This window comes from Phyllobates terribilis, unplaced genomic scaffold (genome assembly GCF_046119375.1).
Source record: "Phyllobates terribilis strain yellow unplaced genomic scaffold, ASM4611937v1 Scaffold_2__4_contigs__length_985480577, whole genome shotgun sequence".
Classification (NCBI taxonomy): domain Eukaryota; kingdom Metazoa; phylum Chordata; class Amphibia; order Anura; family Dendrobatidae; genus Phyllobates; species Phyllobates terribilis.
In genome coordinates, this window is record NW_027362762.1 from 531,860,108 (window position 1) to 531,883,861 (window position 23,754).

Consider the following 23,754-nt stretch of genomic DNA (forward strand, 5'->3'; position numbering starts at 1 on the left):
ATTTATAAGATTAAAATGAACTTTTGTTCGTGGGAAAATCCCTTTGAGGGTATGTGCACACGATGCAGAAATGCTCCGGATTTTTTCCTGAGCATTTCTGCATCTCTCTGGCAGGAAAAAACGCATGCGGATTGTACATGCGGATTGTACATGCGGTTTCCTGCCAGGGACATGCGTAAATGAAGCGGTCTTCACTTTCATTTCCGCATGCGGATTGTACATGTGTTTTTCATGCCAGGGACATGCGGATGTGAAGCGTTGTTCACATGCATTTCCGCATGCGGGTTGACAAGCGCTTCCCAAGCGATTTTAGCATCACTTGGAAAGTGCTTGTCAACTTTACACTATATAAATCCATGCAACCGGCATAGATTTATATAGTGTGTGAATGTCAAAAAATAAAAAATAAATATATGCTTTACCCTCTGATGGCCCCCGGTGTCCTGCTTCATCGGTCCCGGCTGCCGGCAGTGAAGACTTTAGGACCTTCCGACGTCAGCGTCACGTGACCCGTCACATGACTCTGACGTCAGCGAAGGTCCTTCTTCATTCAACCCCGAAGTGCCGGGAACCAAGCAGGAGCGCTGCGCGGGCCGTCAGAAGGTGAGAATATATATATTTTTTATTTTATTCTTTTTTTTTAATGGTACCTGGGTCTGGATGAGAGTCCTCTCCTCCACACCCGGGTACCATCCGCACATTAGACCGCATGAAAAGCGCATCAACATATACAGTGATGCGGATTCCATGCGGTCTAATGCAAGTCAATGGCGGCAAAAGAGCAGCGTTTCCGCAAAATTAATTGACATGCTGCGGATTTTTGACCGCAGCGTTTACGCTGCGGAAAAATTCGCATCATGGGAACAGCACATGCGGATTTCAATTGGGGAACATTGCTTCCCTTCTACCATGCGTTTTTCATGCGTTTCCGCGGCGTTTACGCAACTGCAAAAACGCCGCAGAAACGCATTAAATACGCATCGTGTGAACTCAGCCTAATTCCTTCTCCCATTTGCTAATAAATTGGGGAGTTTCTCCTGAGTCACAGAGGATTTTGTATGTTTTAGAGATTACTCTCTTGTTTTCATTTGTCTTGATAAAGATATTTTGTATTGTGTTATTAGTTTGGTCATTGGAGATATCTGGTAAGTTGATTCTAGCTGTTTCCTTGAGAATTTCAATTTCAGGGTCTGTCAATTTCATGTTTTAAAATACAATTTTAAGTTTACTCATGGGGAGGATATTATTTTTCTGAATTAATTGGCCAACTTGCATGCTAGAGGAATTTCCAGAGGATTTAATTTTATTTTTGATGGATTCGTATCTATTTGGAATCAGATATAGTAACGACGTGTAGGTACATATATTAGGAACCAGATTATATTTTTTATTAGTCTTTTTCCAAATATCTATAGTTAGTTTGGTAAGTGGGTTTTTTATTTCACAGTATTTAAATTTATTTGTTGGCCGGAGGTATTGATTAATATTTCCATTAAGGGAGCTGAACTCCAAATCAACCTATAGTTTCCTAGGTGGGGATGTTCGCCACTCTCTGGTTCTAGCCTGGTGTGTGGCGAGTCTATATTATCAAAATCTGGAAGTCCCAGTCCTCTGTTTTTCCTTTTTATTACTGTGGAATATCTAATTCTGTGGCTTTTATTTTGCCAGATGAATTTAGAAATTATAGTTTTGCTTTTTTCAAACAAGGATTGTGGGATTTTGATAGACAAAACTTGAAGAAGATATAAAATTTTGGGTAGGGCAATCATCTTTATTAAGTTGATTCTACCGAACCAGGAGACAAGGGCTTCCTTCCAAAAAGAGATATATAGGAACAGTTATTTTTGAATGGAGAAGTTTTGGTCAAGAGGGTCTAGTCCTCAGGCTCTGTTAATATTTAACAACTCAGACTTAGAAAAATTTATTTTAAAATTTGATACTAAATCAAATGTGTGAATTTCTTTGAGACGTGGTTTAATAGATTCCTGTGGATCTGCGAGGTAGAAGAGGGCATCATCTGCAAACGTAGCAATTTTATGTTCTGTTCTACCACGTTTTATGCCCTGAATTGTGGGATTTTGTCTTATTTTTTGGAGGAAAGTTTCCATTACCAGAACAGGAGAGGAGAAAGAGGACAGCCTTGCCTCGTCCCGTTTTTTATCTCAAAGCTGGGAGAAAGTTCATTGTTAATCTTCAGTCAAGCCAAGGGTTTGGAATAGAGAGCCAGAATTTTTTCAGTGAAGGATCAGGGAAGCCAATTTTTGTCAGTGTTTTCCCCATAAATTTCCAGTCAACACGATCGAATGCCTTTTCAGCATCTGTCGCTAGAAAGGCAGTTTGTATGTTTTTCAATTTTGCAAAGTTGATGATATTCAGGGTTTTATTGACATTATCTTTGGCTTCCCTGTCTCTCACAAAGCCTACCAGCTCAAGATTAATCAAGCCAGGAAGTAGCGACTGATTCATGTTAGCCAAGATTTTTGCGTAGCGTTTTATGTCATTATTTTTTAGAGAAATAGGTTGATAGCTTCCATACAAAGTTGGATCCTTTCCCTATTTTGGAATAAGGGTAATGTAGCAGAGAGTGCTTCTGTTTTAAAACGGTTTATTTTATTTATGCTGCTGAAATATTGTATCAAATACGGGGAGAGTTCTTCTCTAAAGATTTTACAGTACTCTATGGAGTAACCATCTGGTCCTGGACTTTTCCCTTTGGGACCTGATTTAATAGCAGATTCTAGTTCGCCCATTATTATTGGACTATTTAGAAGTTGTTTCTGTTGATCCATTAGGGTTGGTAATTTTTTTTTTGTAAGTAGTTATGGATTAGTTCAGATTTTCCTTTTGAAAATTTCTGGTCTTCTTTTGTTTTAAAGTTATAAAGATCTGAATAAAATGAGCTGAACAGTTTTGCTATATTATCTATTCTATGGAATATGCGATTCTGTTTGTCCTTCATTTTTTGTATATATACTAAGTTTATTTGTTTTTTAATCGTATTTGCCAGACTTTTACCGCATTTATTCCCTTGAGTGTAATCTCGGGAATTGGTTCCATCACCAGTAATCTTTCCCATTATGTTGACCTTTTCCTTCAAAAATATGTCCTCAAACTTGACTCGTATCTAAGAGACTCTTCTCAATTAATCAAACTTTTAAGAAGTCCCCCCCCATGAACAATTGTCTTATCCTGACTCTTGATGTCAGTGGCCTGTATAGTAACATATCCCATGATTTGGGGTTAAAAGCAGTTGATCACTATTTGATGACAGATAATAATATTCCAATAGAACAAAAGAATTTCCTCAAAACGTGTATCATGTTCATATTGCACAATAATGTGTTCACATTTGAAGGGTTGGTCTACCGCCAGTTGAGGGGCTGTGCAATGGTGCGAGATTCACCCCGAGTTACGCCAATTTGTTTATGGGGGTATTTGAATCTGTCTTCATCGCACAATCACCTATGGCGGCGAACCATGTGGTCTTTTATCGTCGTAATATAGATGATCTATTCTTCCTGTGGAGGGGTACAAGCCAGAGTGCACTTAAATTTGTTGATGAACTTAATTCCAACTCGTGGGGCCTATCCTTTACAACAACCATTTCTGAAACTGCCATCCAATTTCTGGACCTAATGGTACAGTTTGACACCATGGGAAGACTGTTCACGTCAACTTTTTTGAAACTGGTGGATGTAAACAGTAGTTATCTGAGGTTTGATACTGGACATCTCCCAAAATGGATCACCAATGTCCCTTATGGACAATATTGGAGGGTCCAAAAAAATTGCACTAGAGATTCTGAATTTCTCGTAGAATCAAAAATATAGAGGAAACGGTTCATACATAAAGGCTACCCTAAAAAATTGCTAAATGATGCTTTCTCCAGGACCAGAGTCCTGACTCAGGACATCTGTATTGACAGGATAGAATCATCTACGGGTAAAAATAAAGCAGTCTCAGAATTGGCTAGGTGGAGTATGGTCACCACGTTTAGTCAATCCAGAGTTACCGTTCAAAATATTCTGAATAAATTTTGGTTTATTTTGAAGGGGGATCCTATTTTAGGGCCATGTATACCCAACAAACCAAGAATCATCTATAGAAAGAGTAAAAACCTGCGAAGTTTAATTGCACCAAGTAATACATCTTTGAAGTCAAAAATACAGTTATCACAGGACAGTTTCCATTTGGGTTGCCATTCCTGTAACACGCCAAATTGTTTGTGTTGCAAAACCATCCAAAATGGTACCCAAAAGATGTTTTCATCACAAACTACAGGAAAACAAATTTCTATTAAACATGATGTGAATTGTCAATCAACACATTTAATTTACTTATTAGAATGTACATGTGACCTCCAATATGTGGGCCGGACGATACAAACTATGTATGCACGCCTTAATAAACATAGATATAATATACAAATAGGTTATCAACTACATAGTGTATCCAAACATTTCAGTATTGTCCATCAAAAGGATCCAAAATTTATGATGCTCACTATCATTGAATACGTACCAGATACTGTTCCGGATCAGTTGGCTAGTTTAATTAATAAGGAGAGGTTTTGGATTTTCAAATTAGCCACATCAGCCCATGAAGGTCTGAATTTGGTCCTTGAAAATGTGGTCAGTTCTTAAGGGACCCCCCTTTCTTCCCACGTTCACACCCTATCTGTTTTTCCTCCTCCTTATTATTATTGTTATACTCTGGATATGTCACATTTTATGGTTGTATTTTTAATATCGCATCTTGTCATTTTTCATATTTTTAATATCCTTCAGTAATATGTATTGCCAAATTCCATTGCTTATCTAACATTTCCCTAATTCTGTGAATTCATGTGCTTGTTGTCCCTGTGCTGACATGAGAAGCATCTGCACACTGGCACATGAAGGGTTCCTCAGAACCCATGATTAACTAATTAGTTTGTCAACCAATCATTGTGAATCCTTCCCTATAAATATTTTTCTTTTGCTCATATCCCTGTACCACCTGATGAAGATAGTTTGGCTATCGAAACGCGTTGTGGAGAGGGCGTATTAAATGTTTTTTAGCCCTAAATACTGTCTCTCAGTGATCAATTTAGCGCTCCAAAGACCGCTTTTTCTTTTTTCCAATGAAGTCCACTTTGGATCAAACAACGACGGATAGTGCGATCTGACACTGATGTTCCTTGAGCTTGAAGTTCACCTTTAATCTCTTTAGAAGTTTTCCTGGGCTCTTTTGTTACCATTCATATTGTTTGTCTCTTTGATTTGTCATCAATTTTCCTCCTGCGACCACATCCAGGGAGGTTGGCTACAGTCCCATGGATATTAAATTTCTGAATAATATGTGCAACTGTAGTCACAGGAACATCAAGGTGCTTGGAGATGATCTTATAACATTTACCTTTAACATGCTGGTCTATAATTTTCTTTCCAATCTCCTGAGAGAACGCTTTCCTTTGCTTCCTCTGGTCCATGTTGAGTGTGGTACACACCATGTCACCAAACAGCACAGTGAGTATCTGTATCCCTATATACAGGCCCACTGACTGATTACAAGATTATAGACACCTGTGTTGCTAATTAGTGGACACAACTTGATTAAACATGTCCCTTTGTCACATTATTTTCAGGGGTACCATCATTTCTATCCAGGCCTATTTCATGAGTTTAATTTTTTTTTAAATTCTGTGGAAGCAGGGTTGAAAAGCAATGACTGACTTTCATTTGTTCATTTTCATAGATTTTTAATTTATTATTTCTTTTGGCAGATTTAAGTTATTTCTGTGACCATTGTGGGTTTTTCTTTCATTAAACGAGGGGTATCAACAATTTTGACCACGTGTAGTCTCGTATGTACCTGCTTGACATCATTTTTTAGTTCGGCTAATTCTTCTTTGACAGTTTAGGTGAATTCTTTGAAGAGATTTTTTATGCCGTCCTTGGTGGGTAGAGCTTTTATGTATTCTTTTAAGTTTGTTTCTTCTTGCATAGTGTCTTCCTCTTCGTCACTATTGGACCATTGAGCAAGAGAGGAAGAACACTGTTTATGCGATTGTGAGGCATTAAATGGTTTGCTGATTTGCATATCTAGAGATAGTTGTTTTCTGTATTTTTCTTTTTCTTGGCCTTTTTTAGGGGTTTTCGTGGTTTTAACCGTTTCTTCTCGCCGTAGATCTCAGCCACTCAAGAGCCGCGGCCCAAGTCCAGGTACCTCAACGTTCTTCACCAAAGAGCTGAGGGGGAGAGAGGCAAGGTGGGGTCACGCACCCCCACGACTGCCAGATGGGCCATTAGTGGAGTGTGTACCTCTGCCTGTTACAGGGAACAGATGGGGGCGCGGCGGCGCATGGGTGAAACTCTCACCACCGGGACTGTAGACGCCAGAGTCCAGAGAGCGAGCCTGATGGGAAGCACCATTAGGAGGTAGAAGGACTCGGGGCGTTCGATGGGTAACTGTACCTCCGGTGTCCGAGCGATGATCACCTCTGCTTCTGCCTTGTCCTTAGCAGAGACCGAGGTGGGAAGATGGCGTCCTGCAGCAGCCTCTGTCTCCCACGTGCTCAGCTCCACAGCGGTCCTCAAAGCCGGGAAAAGTCTGATTTTTTTACCCCAAAGTTACCCCTAAGCAACTCAAAGGGGACCCAGCAAGTCTTTGGGAGGTAATATGGGAAAAATTTGGTCTTATTCCTCAAAATTTGCTATGTTGGAGCAGGAGCTCATGGAGAACACTTCTTCTCCTCAGAGAAGCCAGGCCACGTCCCCCTGCCTCCTATTTTACATAATGCATCTAGTAGTGTGGGGCAAGGTAAAATAGGAGGCAGGTCAATGAAGGCACAGTGAGCTGTCATAAGAGCATACAGATGAATATGTAAACAGAGCACCAGATAGAGCGCCCCCTCACAGGCTGCTCCGAAGCACAAGAATATCATTATCTCCAAATTGAAAGTAAAGATTGCACAAGAACCACAGGATGGATTTCTTCAACCAAGGTATCATTTTAATCAGTGTAATGTCGCCCACCTGACAGTGTATGTGGTTTACTGAGCACAATCCTGCTGACAGGTGCTCTTTAATATTGAGCGGAATTAAATCTGTTGACTAGCTGCTATTGCTAATACATGTTACGATAAGGCTTATTATAACATGTATTCTTAACTATAGCAGCAAATCAAAACCATATAAGTTACTGTTTGTTATAAAGTTTATCTTTTCAGCCTTTGTGCCATGAACAGCTCCCAACACAATATATTGCCCTCACAGTCCCCACACACAGAATCATGTATGCACGCAGCCCCTTAAACAGTATGATGTCCCCTCAAACAGCATGATTTCCCCACACAAACCCCCTACACAGTATGATGTACTGCTACCCACAAAGCCTCAGTACACAGTATTATGTCCCCAAACAGCCCACCATCCCACTCATAATGATATACCCACACAGCCACCTTACACAGTGTTATGTCGCCACACAGCCACCCACTCAGAATGATGTCCCCAAACAGACCCCTTATACAGTATTATGTCTCCACACATCCCCCTTGCACTGTATTATGCCCTCCACACAGTCCCCTTACACAATATTATGTCCCTACACAGCCCCCTTGCACAGTATTATGTCCACAAATAGCCCCCAGGATTATATCCCCACATAGAAAAATGTCCCCACACAGCCCCCTTACACAGTATTATTTCTCCTCTTCCCCCATGAAATGATGTTAAAAAAATAAAGCTACTCACCCAAGGTTGCCGATATCCGTGAAAGTCAGTCACCAGGCAGAGGGCTGCTGCATGCTGTGGGACACCTTTGCATAAAGCCCTTCATTGTCCTGGTCCGTGGGCCACACCAGAAAAGCCAAAGGGCCACATGTGGCCCTTGGGACGCACTTTGCCAGGTCTGGTATAGCTGATTGTTTATCATTGATCGTATACCAGGAAATTCGTCTTTTAACTTCCAAGAAGTTGACGCGATAGTTTGTTTGGCCTCAAGGATTATAAAAGAAATGGTTTGGGAAAAATTGGTGATATTGTGTATATGTTTGTTTAGTAGAGCCTCCCAGGTTTTTTTCTTTACATTTTCTTTACATTATCACCTGTGACTTAAAGAGTGAGGAAATATACTCTGATCCAGAGCCTGTATATGATATAGGTCACCTGTGGATTAGCAGCCACTAAAACACAGGGATGAGTAATTAAGAAAAGCTTTGGCCACTCTGGAGTCAGATACCATCTCATCATGACTTTATAATTTTTTTTCAAAATCAAAGTACCACTTGTGGTAGAAGATTAGATTTGTGACCAGCCTGAATCGGTTAAACTAGCACAAATATTAGATTCCCATCGGAAGGTGTAGGTAAGGTTACATTTGTGGATGCCATGGTTTAAATGAGTATAGAGGAGTGAGATAGTGCCTGGCACATGGGGGTTTAAGCGGCATCTCTGTTCAAATTGGGTGAAGGCATAAGGTGGAGTTATATTCCTCAATAGTGAAGTGATGAAATGTTTGAACCGTAGGTATCAAAACACCGCTCTAGAGGGAGGGATTCAACTTTTCTTGGATAGTAGGATATGGAATAATGCCATCTACATAAAATAGTGGTGAAGTCTGGTGACTCCAGCTGTCATCCAAACACAGAGGGAGTCTCATCCAATATACACAAGAAAGTAGCGCATGCTGCAATTTTTCTTTCACGGACAGTCTGACCAAGAAATGAAAATCATTCATCTGAACAGCCTTATTGAATAACATGGGTTAGTGTGCTGTCCACGTAATATCCGATCAAATATGGGGCAACACACATCTGATTTAAAAACTCATCTGCTTGAGCCCTAAGTCATAGGGCTCCTTCATCAAAGTTTCTATGCCAGTATTTTGCCATGAAAAGTATTGAAAAGGTTAAAAATGTTGTTGCAATTTGAGATTGTGCTAAAATGGTGTAGCTTTTGGCATTTTGACACCATTTTTGCAAAGCTACAGCAAATTGGGCCGAGCTGGGTTGTGATGAGGTTTGGCTACTGCAGCTTGTCAATTAATATAGAGTGGCAGCGTTCACTTCCCCACAAATCTTACTTCATCTGCATGCCACTAGTCCGGATCTCTCGCATGCTCCTCTTCATGAATCTGGAGTACCTGACTCCAGCACACCTCTTCATCAAGACCAGCATGAATAATGTTGTTCTTCATGAATAGGGAACATCATTTTTATCTCTTCCTAACATAGGGTGCCCTAGTATGTCTCCTGTGTCAGGTGCAGGTATATGGAGTGGTCTTAAGAGCTGCACTTGCTCCATACCCAGCTTTTGCCAGCTGTGTCATACAGCTGGCATTTCCTTGAAAAAGCAACAACCAGAGTGAGCATCGATCAGTGTTATCTAACCATTTAAATGTATTGTTATTCTCTGACAGAGGTATTTAAATGGGTTGTCCACTACTTTTATATTGATGACCTATTCTTAGGATAGGTCATCAATATCAGATAGATGGGGGTGCCACCCCCCGTTGCTCAGCTGTTCCTGGTGCCTGCCGGATGTGATCAGTTGTGGACCAGAACAGCACAGCGCCATTAACTGTACAGTTCCGTGTCCATATACTGCCCATCCGTTATTATTCATTTAGCATCAGCAACAGCTGCACACCTTGGGTGCTGAGGTTTGCACCCTAATCAATCTGCTATTGATAGTCCATTGATATAAAAGTACAGGACAACCTCCTTAAATGGCATGATTGTATCATTCAATGCTACCAGCACTCATGGCAGCCCTCCTGCGACAAGATTGTGGTTTTCAATGGCAGCTGGGGCCCTATCACTGCCATCTTTACACTCAGGTTTATAGGGGATCAGTAATATAACTATGTCAAGTATATAGAATAAGTGATCAAAAGGTTCAAATACAATATTTTTTAGTTGCATAAGGTAAGTATTTAAAAAAACCTCTTTTTCCCTGTTCAAAAATAAAAAAATAAAAGACTATTTTATCAAAATATAAAATTATTTAAAGGCTTATTCCAATGTTCATAAAAGGATATTGTCAGATAATGTTTGTAAGTACAACATACAAGCAATGTTGAAAATTACTGCTTACTAAAATTTTCACACTTTTCTTTTGTTGATAGCTAGTTACTGACGCGCCCCCTGGGCCGTGGGGTACTCGGCAGCCGGGCCTCTGGTTGCCGGGGGATATCACGGTGGCTGGCCCGGTCCGTGACCCAGGGCAGTCAGTGAAATGGGGGAATGCTTTTATATGGGGATTTTTGGTATTTTTCGTGACGCCACCTGTGGATTCTGGTAAGAGGTTACCAGCGCTGCGGCAGTCCACTGAGGCTAATGTTAGGGTCAGCTATGATGGGACGGCTCCCCACAGGTGGAGCAGGCCTCAGGGCAGTGTAGAGGTGTAGAAAGATGGTGGAAGCAGGAGAGAGACGGCAGGACGGCAGGACGGCAGGACGGTCCCAGAGGGAGTACAGGCACACACACAAGGGCAAACTTCAATACCTTTACTGGTGGTGATGCAGGTACGGTCCAGGGCACTCAGGGCAAAGGGTACATTTCTGGACTCTCCCCAGTGAGCGGGTGTAAGGCCTCCTGATCTGTGTCTTTTACTCTCTAAGCTTTGGGCCTGCCTGGAGCTAGGCCTGGCTTGCTTACTGCTTCCTTCTTGTACCTACTGACCTGGCGGTAGGGTTTTCTCCTGATTCCCACTATTGCTGGTCGCTGGAGCCTTAGTGGTACCTAACCCTGTTGCTGTGGTCAGCGGTTGGTTAACCTGGGACTTGTAGTTCTCCAGGGATTCCGGTTGTTCCTGCTAGTCATAAATATCCCTGTAGGCGCGGACCCGGTGTCCGGTATATGGTTCAGGGTGAGCCTGTTATGCTCCTCTGCCCCCTATGCGTTTCTCTTTCTTCTCCTCAGTCTGCAGACTCTCTCATGCAGATTCCCTGAGCAGACTCTCTGAGTTCTGTCCCTGTCTGTGCCTGACAGGAACTCTCACTTCCCTTTTAGCCCGCTCCAGACTCTCACTGGCCAGACTAGCCCGAAGCTTGGGCCTAGCCTGGCCTTCAGCCACACAGACTTCAGCTTGACTGCAGCTGCAGCATGGTGTTACACTGTTTGCTTCCCACTGACTGACTTCCTGAACTCCACCCCCAGTATATATATATACCTGACAGGGCTCCATCTAGTGGACTTGGGTGGAGGTGTCTGTATGTATTGAGGCCACTGGGGAGAATTCCATCCATGCACCCCTCTGGGATATGTGGCACCAGTGCGCAGCGGGGGCGCCACATTACCTTGAAGACCGACCACTGGTGCTAGACAACAGAACATTCACAGTTCTTACAAGCTTTTTTTTACTGAGCTTATAAGCACGATTTAGAAGCTAGCCAGGGTCTGGCATACCATGTTTAATCCTAATTATGGCCAGCTTTAGCACAATGTTTGTATGCGAGACAACAGCAGTGGTCGGTTTACTAGGCAATGAGCTGTAAACAAAACAAATGTGTTATAGCAGCGCTGGTGCCCCTGCACATGTCTCCTTCCTCTTTTCAGCGGGAACGCCGGCGTGTTTACTCACCTCCTTGCATCAGTCCACGCTGTCTCTGCCTCCTCCCAGAGCCTGCGCATGGCACGCAGGTTTCTGGGGAGAATTTTTAGGGCTCTTTGCTTCTTAAAGGGGCCGTGTGCACGCTTCTGTAAATATCCCCAGCAAATGGCTGGGAGACATTAGGTATTTAAGGCACCCTCACCAACTGGAAGGTGCCTTAGCAGCATTAGTATCAGTAGTTAGTCCTTCTATCTAGTTGTAAGGTCCCCGTACCTGTGCTTCCTCAATCTGACTTGTCCTGTCTGCATTTGTTCCCGTCCGTCCTGCTTTAACCCGTTCCTGAGTACGCCCTGTCTCTACCTAGCCCCAAGCCTGACCCGTCCTGTCCATGTCTATTCCGCTGCCAGCATCTGTCCAGTCTGAACCAGCACCAATGATCCCACACCAGAGTCCATCCTGTGTTCCTGTACCCATCCTGCTCGTTCCTGATCCAGCATCTGTCTACCAGCCGAAGCCCTCTTGCCAACCCATTCCTGTCCGGTCCTGCTTCCCTGACCCTTTGGGGGTCAGCTGCCGTGGCTCCGGGGTCTGACCTGGAGTAGCACCTGGCATTCACCTAGGTTCAAGTCTAACCACACCATCAGGGGCTCAAGTGACAAACCAGGTGGTTGCTTAGTTACACCTTTCCCCAGACTGTGGCATCGTGTTTCCACAACTACTTGAGTAACAGTTTGCTAAGGCCATGGAACCCGCTGACTCTGATACCCCTCCAGTCGCGGAGCTGTACCAGGAGATGACCAATCAGAGAGACCAGAAAGACAAAATCATGTCATATTTGCGAACAGTGACCACCCGACTGGATGCGCTGACATCTGTGGCCGCTCCGGCCCAAGCTGCGGCAATCTCGGCAGTGACTATTTAGTCTGCTAATCACGTTCCATGCCCAGGACTCTGTCTGTTCCACCACATTTTGACTGGGCTCCGAAACAATGCCTAGGGTTCATTAACCAGTGCTCTCTGCATTTTAAATTGCTGGCTTACCAGTTTTCATCTGATCAGGCGAAGGTGGCATTCCTCATGTCCCATCTGGGAGGAGAAACCCTGGCATGGCTCAACCCCTTGTAGGAGACCCCATCATCCTAGATCTGTCTGGAGGTGTTTTGGGAGGTATTTAATGAGCCAGGCCGAGTTACTTCTGCTACTACATCCCTCCTCAGACTGCGTCAGGCCAGTCTGTCCATAGGCCAATATGCCGTCCAGTTCTGCAACCTGACTTCTGTACTAAGCTGGAACAACAAGGCAGTGGTAGCTGCCTTCTGGGAGGTATTGTCCGGAAGAATCAAGGATGAGGTAGCAGGTTGAGACATTCCCTTTACACTGGATGGTCTAGTTTCCCTGTCCATCCCAATTGACCTCCGGTTCCAGGAGCTCTCCCGAGAGACAGCGCGTGAAAGAAAACCGCCTCGTCTGGCTCTCGCCCCTCATTCCTCTGCCTTCCACAGACACAATCCCTCTTGAACCTATGCAAGTTGACAGCTTGGGGCTAGCAAAGCAACAACAGGAGATCCGGCAGGCCAAGGGCTTATGCTTCTATTGTGGAGGCACAGGACACCTAATCCGCTCTTGTCTTATGAAGTCGGGAAACTCCTAAGCTTAGGGCCGGTAGAAGAGGCTACACTGGGCGAGGATAATTCCTCTCCACCATTGATCCTGACCGTATCTGTGATCTGTGGAGGTTCCTGGTTCGTTGAGATGGCATACCTGGATTCTGAAGCGGCAGGGAATTTTATCTTACAAGCAGTGGTAGATCGTTACCAGATCCCAGTTCAATGACTCCAGAATCCACTGTTGGTGTCATCTGTCAATGGCCCTATCCGAGGCCGTCCAGGTGATCACCGAGCAAGTAGAGTTTCGGATAGAAATGCCGCACACTGAGAAGATTACGTTCTATGTGCTGCCTAGTCTGTTTCATCCACTCCTCCTGGGTCTTCCGTGGCTCCGCGTGCATGAATCCATCCTTGATTGGAGATCCGGAGAGGTGCCTCGTTGGGGACAGTCTTGTCATGAGACAAGATCACCATCTTCTCTCTGAGGATTACCATCCGCCTGCTGGTTATATACTGACGTCTTTGAGAATAAGGAAGCTGAGATGCTACCTCCGCATAGGCTGTACGACTGTCCTATAGACCTGATCCCAGGATCTTCTCCTCCTCGGGGCTGTATTTACCTCCTGTCTCAGGAATCATGTCCGAATATGTAAAAGAGAATTTGGCAAGGGGATTGATTCAGAAGTCCTCTTTTCCAGCAGGAGCCAGCTTCTTCTTTGTCAAGGAAAAGGATGGGACCCTCTGGCCTTGTATAGACTATACAGATTACGATTAAGAACAAGAATCCGTTGCCGTTGATCCAGGAGTTGCTTGATCACCTCAGGGGTGCCAAGATTTTCACTAAACTGGATCTAAGATGAGCATACAATCTGTTCTGGATACATTGAGGAGATGAATGGAAAACGTCTTTCAACACCCGAGACGGTCACTATGAGTACCGAGTCATGTCGTTTGGGCTCAGCAATGCCCTAGCTGTCTTACAAGAATTTGTGAATGACATCTTCTGAGACCTGCTTTATACTTGACCATGATATCATCCAGATAAACCAAGATTCTTTTCTCCAGATTTGCCCTCTCATAGGCGGAATGTTCATCAGTCCTGCAGCAGTTTAAAGTAAATCGGCTGTATGCTAAATTTGAAAAATTGCATTTTTGAACAATCTTCTCTGCCTTTCGTCAGGTTTATAATCTCGAACACGGGCTTGAAGATGGACCTGGAGAAAGTGTCTTCCATCCTCAAGTGGGAGTGCCCTGCAGGCGTTAAGGCAATCCAGCGATTCCTTGAGTTCGCCAATTACAAGCGACAAATCATCCCGCATTTCTTGTCTCGGATCACTCTCATCTCTGCTATGATCCGGAAGAGTGTCGATCCAAAGGTATGGACTCCAGATGCTGAAGACACTTTTCTCTCCCTGGAATAGGCTTTTTCCTCCACTCCAGTAATACATCGACTGGAAGAGAACAAACAATTGTTTCTGGAAATAGAAGTTTCATCTTCTGGGCCTTAGCAGTTCTCATCCAAAAGTCTTCTTCTGGCTGTATGGTTACCTGCATTTTTTTCTCCAAGGCCTTCCCTGTCCCAGAGTGCAACTACTCGATTGGTGACCGAGAGTTGTTGGCAATTAAGTTGACTCCATAGGAATGGCGATAACACCTCGAAGGAGCAGTTCATCCGGTTGTCATTTATACTGAGCATAAGAACCTGTCCTACCTGCAGTCTGCACAAGGACTGAACCCATGCCATGCTAGGTGGTCAATATTTTTTGCCTGTTTTGACTTTGTTCTGCATTTTGGGCCAGCTGACAAGAACCTCAAGTCTGATGCATTTTCTCGCTCCTTCCTGCCCACTGACCAAGAGGAGGAACCCTAACTCATCATTGAGCCATGCAAGATAGTTACTGTAGCTCCGGTAAGCTTGTCTAAAATTCCTCAAGGAAAATCTTGGTGTCAGAATTGGACCTCCTCCAAGGTGGCCGGCCATGTCGGGCAGAGAAAGACGTTACAGCTCACCTCACGTCACTATTGGTGGCCTACCATGCATAAGGACATTATGGAGTTAATTTCCACCTGTCCTTCCTGTGCCCGCAATAAAACTCCCAGACAATTCCTGTCGAGGCGACTCCTACCACTTCCTGTGCCCTCGGCGCCTTGGCAGCATCCCTGTGTCCTCTGGCTGCTCCATCATCTGGGTAGTGGTGGACTGCTTCTTAAAAATGGCTCATTGCAATGAATTGCAAAAGTAGCCCTATGTGACAATATCTAGAAATGAAGATGGAAACAACCCTTTAAACCATGCATTAAAAATGCATTAAATCTAGATGCCAGAGTTGCCGCTTTTCGATCGCAATCTTACCTCCCCAAAATGCAATTTAAATGTGCTTAAAATGTTTTCTGTACCCCAAAATGGTATGAATTAACCTGTCAGCTTCTGTGCAAAATAAACAAGCACTCAGGCATAAATGAAAACAATTTAAAAATTTATAGGTCTCAGAAAATGGCAACAGAATGAATTTAATTTTACGAAGCTCAGAAATTTTTTTAACCACTGCAATTTAAAAAAAAAAGTTATGTTTGATATCACCATAATGATACTGACCTAAAGAACAATCTTGCCCGGTAATTTTTAGTGCACAATGAATGTTGTAAAAACATAAACCAAAAACACAATGGATTTGCATTTTTTTTTATTTTGCCTCACTTGAATTATTTCTCCCTGTTTCTCAGCACATTATTTTGCAAAATGAATGGTGTTTTTCCAAACTACAACTCTTTATGTAAAAAATAAGCCATTATACAGCTATCTCGTCGAAAAATATAAAAATGATGGTGCTTGAAAGATTGGGAGAAAAAAAACAAAAGCACAAAAAATGAGCAATCATGCAAACACAAAGGGTTTTAATAGAAATTGTGTTAATTGAGCGTTAACCAACTAGTAACTGGAAAATGAAATGAAACAATGAGACACATTTATTGTGGTGTAAGAAAAGAGAACCAGCAATTAATCATTGTCACTTTTTTTATTAACAGGTTCCATTTATGATATCAGTGGCTCTGAGTGCTGTTTGTCTACTGGAGATTTGTTGAAAGTTGTTGATAAAGAGTTGGTGTGTGTTACTCTGGTAAATCTCCAAACTGGAAAAGAACAGAAGGTGCCACATAACTTCAATGGTAAACATCTAATGTCTAATAGTTTCTGAGGTTTTTTTTTCGTGACACATTGTACTTATGTTAGTGATACATTTAGGTTGATTTGTTTTGCATTTATTAAAATAAACTTGCAGAATAATACGAAAAATTTGCAATTTTCAAATGTTTAATTTTTCTAGCTACAAAACAATAGTCAAACCACGCAAAATAGTTAATAATAAAGATTTACCATATGTCTACTTTCCTTAGGCATCATTTTTAAATGGCTTATTATTTTTTATGGTGCTGGAAAGCTTATATATTTAGCAATCATTTTTCAAACTTTGACGATATTTTCAAAAAGGTAATTTTTTTGGGAACTCATCCAGTTGTGAGGTGGCTTTGAGAGGCCCTTATGCTAGAAACACTACATAAATCACCCTTTTTTCAAATTTTTCAAATTTGTTCCGCTCAAAGTAGTCAAAACAATATTACGCCTTTACGACCTATGACGTATAGGTACGTCATAGGTCGCCTCCCCCTTTTTGGTGCAGGCTCCGGTGCTTAGCCCACACCTTTTCCAGCACATGACAGCTGATTTCAACTAACAACTGCAGGTGGAATCGCCATCCACTCGCGGCTGTTAACATGTTAAATGCCGCTGTCAATCTCTGACAGCGGCATTTAACATGATCGCGCCAGAAGTGAGTCATTAGCTCCGCCCATTGGTGCCCCTGTCACATGATCGCTGGGTGCCAATGCGTTGGCATGACAACCAGGGGTCTGCAGGAGACAACTGTGGTTGTCATTGCCGAACTGCTATGAGTGCTGCCCAGCGGTCGGCATTCATAGCAGATGAGCATTTGTGTTACACATAGCAGGGCTGAAGCCCTGCTATGTTTGTACAAGCGATCAGACGATTGCAGTTTCAAGTCTCCTAAGGAGACTAAAAGTTTTTAAAAATATAAAAAAATAATTTAAAAAAATATAAATATAATTCAAATCACCACCCCTTTTGCCCAATTCAAAATAAAAGAATACAAAAAAAAATGAAAAATGCACATATTTGGTATCGCTGCATTTAGAATCAATCAAAAATGATTAATCCGATCGATAAACTGCGTAACTAGAAAAAACAATCAAAATGCTAGATTTACATTTTTTGGACGCCGCAACATTGCAATTAAATGAAATAACGAGCGTTAAAAACATATCTATCCCAAAATGGCATCAATAAAAACGTTGGCTTGGTATGAAAAAAATAAGTCCTCACTCGGCCCCAGATCCCGAAAAATGGAGATGCTTCGGGTCTCTGAAAATGGAGCCATTTTTTTTTTTTACAAACTTTGGATTTTTTTAAATAAAGTACCTATACATGTTTGGTATCTACAAACTCTTAATGACCTGGGGAATGATAATGGAAGGTCAGGTTTAACATTTAGTGAACATGGTAAAAAAGAAAACAATTGTGGAATTGCACTTTTTTTTGCAATTTCACCGCACTTGGAATTCTTTTCCCATTTTCTGGTACACTATATGGTAAAATCAATGGTGTCGTTCTAAAGTACAACTTGTCCTGCAAAAAAACAATCCCTCACACGGCCATATTGATGAAAAAATAAAAAAAGTTATGGTTCTGGGAAGAAGGGGAGCAAAAAACGAAAAATGGAAAAACCCAAGGTGGTAAAGGGGTTAAGAAAGTTTGTTCACCCTTCTGGAGTATTAAAGGTATTAAAGCAAACTAAGGATGCGCAACTTGACTCCAACACAGGCCTCAGAAATGAAGAGCATTTTGTGGATTTTGGGGTGTATTTTTTAGGATATTAGAGCATGTTAATTTTATTCTATGTGTTAGCACAATTTTTATGTTTTATTGCTTTTGCACAATAAAAACACTTTATGTGTATAATAAAAATATTTTATGTATTACCATATTCCAAGAGCTATAACTCTTTTAACCTTCTATCGACAGAGCTTTGGTTTGTTTTGTTTGCAGGATGAGTTGACTTTTTCAATTATGTCATTTTGGTGTGTAAGTGGCTTTCTTATAGCTTTTTATTTCATCTTTTTGGGCGGAGATTTCATTTTTGGGGTCATTTTTTTTTTACTGTAATTGTTCCATTAGTTTTAAAACTATATTATATATAATCAAGGAAATCCATGCATTTCAGGTCTGTTTCAGGTCAGTGAGGATTACCCTGTATATGACACTCTTGGTGATCTTCATCAGAAACTATCCTGTGGTGATTATAGGCGTGCAATCTGGTTTACTTCACAGTCAAATCTTACTGTGGGAGAATATGACATTCGGAAGCTACTTCCTATTCAACTTTTGTCAGCTGACAGAAATACTGATTGCGGTGAATGCCAAATCTTTGATGGTCCCAATTTATATAACATAAAAATTCCCTTATCAACAAAAGGACAGTTTTATGAGTGTGAAAATAAACAATTGTATACACTGGAGCAGATTTTACAAGACCCAGGTTTAAGTAAAAGCAACTTCACATGCAAAAATATTGGATCCGGAGTATATAAACTTTGTCCTGAATATGAAATCAACACAATTATGCAAAGTAAGTAAAATATTTATTACTTTATGTTCAATATTACTGGTTATATAGTTGAAACCAGAAGTTTACATACACTATATAAAAAGACACATGTGCATGTTTTTCTCAATATCTGACATAAAATCAGAATAAACCTTTCCCAGTTTAGGTCAATTAGGATTACCATAATTTTTAATATTTGCCAAATGCCAGAATAATGAGAGAGAGAGAGAGAATGTTATAAGGCTTTTTTTATTACTTACTGCAAAGTCAAACATTCACATACACTAAGATTACTATGCCTTTAAACAATTCTGGACTGCTCATATAATGATGTCCTGTGTTTGGAAGTTTCTGGTTTTTGGCAACATCTGAGTTAATTAGAGACACACCTGTGGATGTATTTTAATGCACACCTGAAACACACTGCTTCTTTGTTTAGCATCTTTGTGTAGCATCATGGGAAAGTCTAAAGAAATCAGGTCAAGATATCAGGAAGAGAATTGTGGACTTGCACAAGTCTGGCTCATCCTTGGGTAAAATTTCAAGATACCTGAAGGTGCCTCGTTCATTTGTACAAACAATTATACGCAAGTACAAACAATATGGGAATTTCCAACCATCATACCACTCAGGAAGGAGACAGGTTCTGTGTCCCAGAAATGATCATGCTTTGGTCTGACATGTGCATATCAACCCAAGGACAAAAGCTAAAGACCTTGTGAAGATGATGGTGGAAGCTGGTAAGATTGTGTCAATATCCACAGTGAAACGAGTACTGTATCAACATGGGCTGAAAGGCCACTCTACCAGGAAGAAGCCATTATTCCAAAAGAAAACAAAAAAGCCAGATTAATGTTTGCAAATGCACACAGGAACAAAGACTTTAATTTTTGGAGACATGTCCTGTGGTCTGATGAAACTAAAATTGAACTTTTTGGGCATAATGACCATAGTTACATAAAGAGGAAAAAGAAAGAAGCATGGTAGCCTAAGAACACAATCCGAACTGTGAAACACAGGGGTGGCAGCATCATGTTGTGGGGTTGTTTTGCTGCAGGAGGGACTGATGTACTTCATAAAATAGATAGCATCATGAGAAAAGAAGATTGTGGCAATACTGAAGCAGCATCTCAAGACATCAGCCAGGAAGTTAAAGCCTGGGCAGAAATGGGTCTTCCAAATGGACAATGACCCGAAGCATACTGCAAAAATTGTAACAATGAGGCTGTAACATACCTGGTGGCGTGCTTGCATAGTGCACCATCTCCCACTATGCAAGATCGCATCTTAACCTTCAGTCCAGTTTGTAAGCCGTGCTCTTGTTCTACTGTGTGCATGCTCTGGTCTGACTGCTTAGGGCGGCGGCCCGGTTACTTCCTGATTCTTGTAGCTGCTGTGGGCACACCCCTAATTCGTCCCCAGCCTATTGCTGTGGGTCACTGGATATTTAAACCTCCTTCTCCCAGAAGAAGGTGACTGAGCAACTCTTACCTTCAGAGGGCTCCTCGTCTCTGATGTGCCAGGTCCCGTTCTGTTTCTTGCCTGTCCGCCAACCTGGGGGCTGTATTTCCAGGCCTGTCTGAACTATCTCTTAGCCTGTTTGTCCACCTCTCTGGGGGCCGTATACCCAGACTCGCTCCTGTATCTTGTTGCAGTGTCAGTTCCTGTCTGAACACTCTCCTAGCCTGTTTGTCCGCCTCTCTGGGGGCCGTATACCCAGACTCGCTCCTGTATCTTGTTGCAGTGTCAGTTCCTGTCTGAACACTCTCCTAGCCTGTTTGTCTCTGTGTCCGTACCTTCCCTTTTTCTGCAGTCTCTGAGCCTGCACCTAACTCCTACTCGTTGTCTCTGTACTTCTGTTGTGAGTTTAGAGTCCACTCACTACTTCACTGCAAGTACCTTGTGTGTATCTGGTTCTGCTTGTCCCTTCCAGTCTGTTCAGTGTGAACAGAGCCCTGTCCTTTCTGCTCTGCCTTGCTCACCGCTCCGGCAGTTTCGCTCTGCTTTGCCTTGCTCACCGCTCCAGCGGTTCCTTCCTGCTCTGCCTTGCTCACCGCTCCGGTGGTTCCTTCCAGCTCTGCCTTGCTCACCGCTCCAGCGGTTCCTCTCTGCTCTGCCTTGCTCACCGCTCCGGCGGTTCCTCTCTGGTCTGCCTTGTTCACCGCTCCGGCGGTTTCGCTCTGCTGTGCCTTGCTCACTGCTCCGGCAGTTCCTTCCTGCTCTACCTTGCTCACCGCTCCGGCGGTTCCTTCCTGCTCTGCCTTGCTCACCGCTCCGGCGGTTCCTTCCTGCTCTGTCTTGCACACCGCTCCGGCAGTTCTTCTCTGCTCTGCCTTGCTCACTGCTCCGGCGGTTCCTCTCTGCTCTGCCTTGTTCACCGCTCCGGCGGTTTCGCTCTGCTTTGCCTTGCTCACCTCTCCAGCTGTTCCTTCCTGCTCTGCCTTGCTCACCGCTCTGGCGGTTCCTCTCTGCTCTGCCTTGTTCACCGCTCCGGCGGTTTCGCTCTGCTCTGCCTTGCTCACCGCTCCGGCGGTTCCTTCCTGCTCTGCCTTCCTCACCGCTCCGGCGGTTCCGCTCTGCTCTGCCTTGCTCACCGCTCCGGCGGTTCCGCTCTACTCTGCCTTGCTCACCACTCCGGCGGATCCTTTCTGCTCTGCCTTGCTCACAGCTTCGGCGGTTCCTCTCTGCTCTGCCTTGATCACCGCTCCGGCGGTTCCTCTCTGCTCTGCCTTATCCACCGCTCCGGCGGTATCTCTCTGCTCTGCCTTGCCCACCGCTACAGCGGTTCCTCTCTGCTCTGCTTGTCTACCGCATCTGCGGTCCTGTTCCTGAATCCCAGTCTCTACTGGACCCTATCCAGCCTGCGCTACAACCTGCTAGTGCCTCCCTGTCTGCACTCCAGCCGTGCTTGCCAGTATCCCCCTGTCTGCATACCAGCCGTGCTTGCCAGTATCCTCCTGTGTGCACTCCAGCCGTGCCTGCCATTACCCACCTGTCTGTGTGCCAGCCTAACCTGCCTGTTCCTGTATTCCCCGGTGTGGGTCAACAGCTGTGACCGGGGTCGGACCTGGAGTAGCACCTGGTCCCTCTGCTCGGTTCCTCCTTGGTTCACGGAGTTGTTAGCCGCCGTGCGACCTTGGTCGGATCGGGTAGATACTTAGTTACGCCCCTCCAGGCACTCCTCGGTTCATGGAACAGTGGGATCACTAATCACGCACACGCCAGTCAGTCCAGGCGTGTGCGTAACAGTTTGCTCAGGCCATGGTTCCCTTTGAGCCCCACGGCCCTTTGCCCTCAGAGACTTTTGAATCCGTGTCCGGCAATTATGTGCATCAAGAAAAAATTTTTACGCAACCTGAGGTCCAGGCGATTTACGCATCAGCCCCAATGGAGCTATCAGCACCCGTTCCTGCGGATCCGCCACGGTACTATGGGGATCCAAATCAAAGCCGTGCGTTTGTATGGCAATGCCTGCTGCAGTTCCAGTTCTATGCTCACTATTTTCCTACCGATCGGGTTAAAGTGGGATTTATGATGTCCTACCTAGAGGGTGATGCCTTGGAATGGATCACCCCCCTATGGGAAGCAAGGGATCCTATCATCTCTGACCTGCAGGCCTTCCTGGTGGCTTTTCTAATGGTCTTCGATGACCCTAATCCTGAAGCCTCTGCTAAAGCTTCCCTTCCCAATATCCCGGAGCAGCCCCGATGGGTAATGTGTGTGGGTAGCTCACCAGTTCTCCAGCCTGAAGAGACTGCTGCCCACCCAGAATCCACACAGGATGACTATGCTCCGCAGAATACTTCTCTTCCCAACCTCAAGAGGCAGTCCAGACGTGCAAGGCATAGAGGCAAACCATCACGCCAGGTTCTGTCCTCCCACAGACCTCCTGTTACCCAGCCTGTAGAAGCAGCTACCCGCACTGAATCCATGAAGGTTGACCATGTTCGTCAGGCAAAGCAGAGGCCGGAACTCAGTCACAAAATAGGATTGCGGTCCCGCTGCGGTTGTTTGGGACCCCCTGACGGTCTTTGTCCAGCGAAGGTTGGAGAATCCCAAGACATTAGGCCTGTAGGAGAGGCTGCCCTTGGCCTTAGTGTTTCCTCTCCACAGATGACCATTACTGTCTCCGTGGCAAGTAAAAGCCTCGGATTAACCGGAAGTTTCGGGCTTAAAGCCTTGAAGAGTCAGTGTTTGATTCCCGTCCGAAGACTCCAGAAGCCGGTTTGGGCATTGTCAGCGGAAGGACGAGCCCTACTCAGAAACAGTCAAAATATGTCTGTACAAATTAAGCTCCAGATTGGAGCATTACACATGAAGAAGCTTACATTCCAGGTGCTGACTGGTTTACGCACAAGTCGTCCAGAGCCGAGAGATCTAGTGCCCGCTCAGGTCTGGAGACCCTGCATGGTGTATCCTGGGGGACTGCTAAGGTACAAGGGGTGTCCAGTTCCCATATCTTCAGGACAGTCAGCAGTTTCTTCTTCTTCTTCACCAGATCTGCTAGTCGCTGACTCGCTGTGCTCTGAGGTCTCGACGATTGTACCAATGATCTGGCTTCAGGCACCGTTTCGCCTCACAGACATGTCATCTCTGAAACCAGACTTATGATGGTCCCAAAGCATGGACCCTCCATCTCTAATAAATGTGGCCTTACGTCCATCAAGGCGGTGGATACCTCCAAGTCACTGCACCCCTCCAACCAGGCGGAGGACCTCCAGTTGCCTCCTGAATCCTCCGGGGTGCTACCTGATAACAAATGGAGAGAGACTTTCCTACACCCTGTACCTGATACCTCGCCCACTTCATCCAGTGAGCGTGACAAAGTACAGTCATGGCCAAAAGTTTTGAGAATGACACCAAAATTATATTTTCACATGATCTGCTGGCCTCTGGTTTTTATTAGTGTTTGTCTGTTGTTTATATCAC

General features: G+C 43.9%; 1 protein-coding gene across 1 annotated transcript in view; it reads left to right on the top strand.

Moving 5' to 3' along the window:
- The window catches only part of THEMIS2 (thymocyte selection associated family member 2), a 226,625-nt gene that overhangs the window by 64,427 nt on the left and 138,444 nt on the right, over window positions 1-23,754 (top strand). The window contains exons 2-3 of the mRNA XM_073666154.1: window positions 16,172-16,312; window positions 18,442-18,846. Coding sequence (XP_073522255.1) covers window positions 16,172-16,312; window positions 18,442-18,846 — 546 coding nt within the window. The remainder of the gene's footprint in view (window positions 1-16,171; window positions 16,313-18,441; window positions 18,847-23,754) is intronic.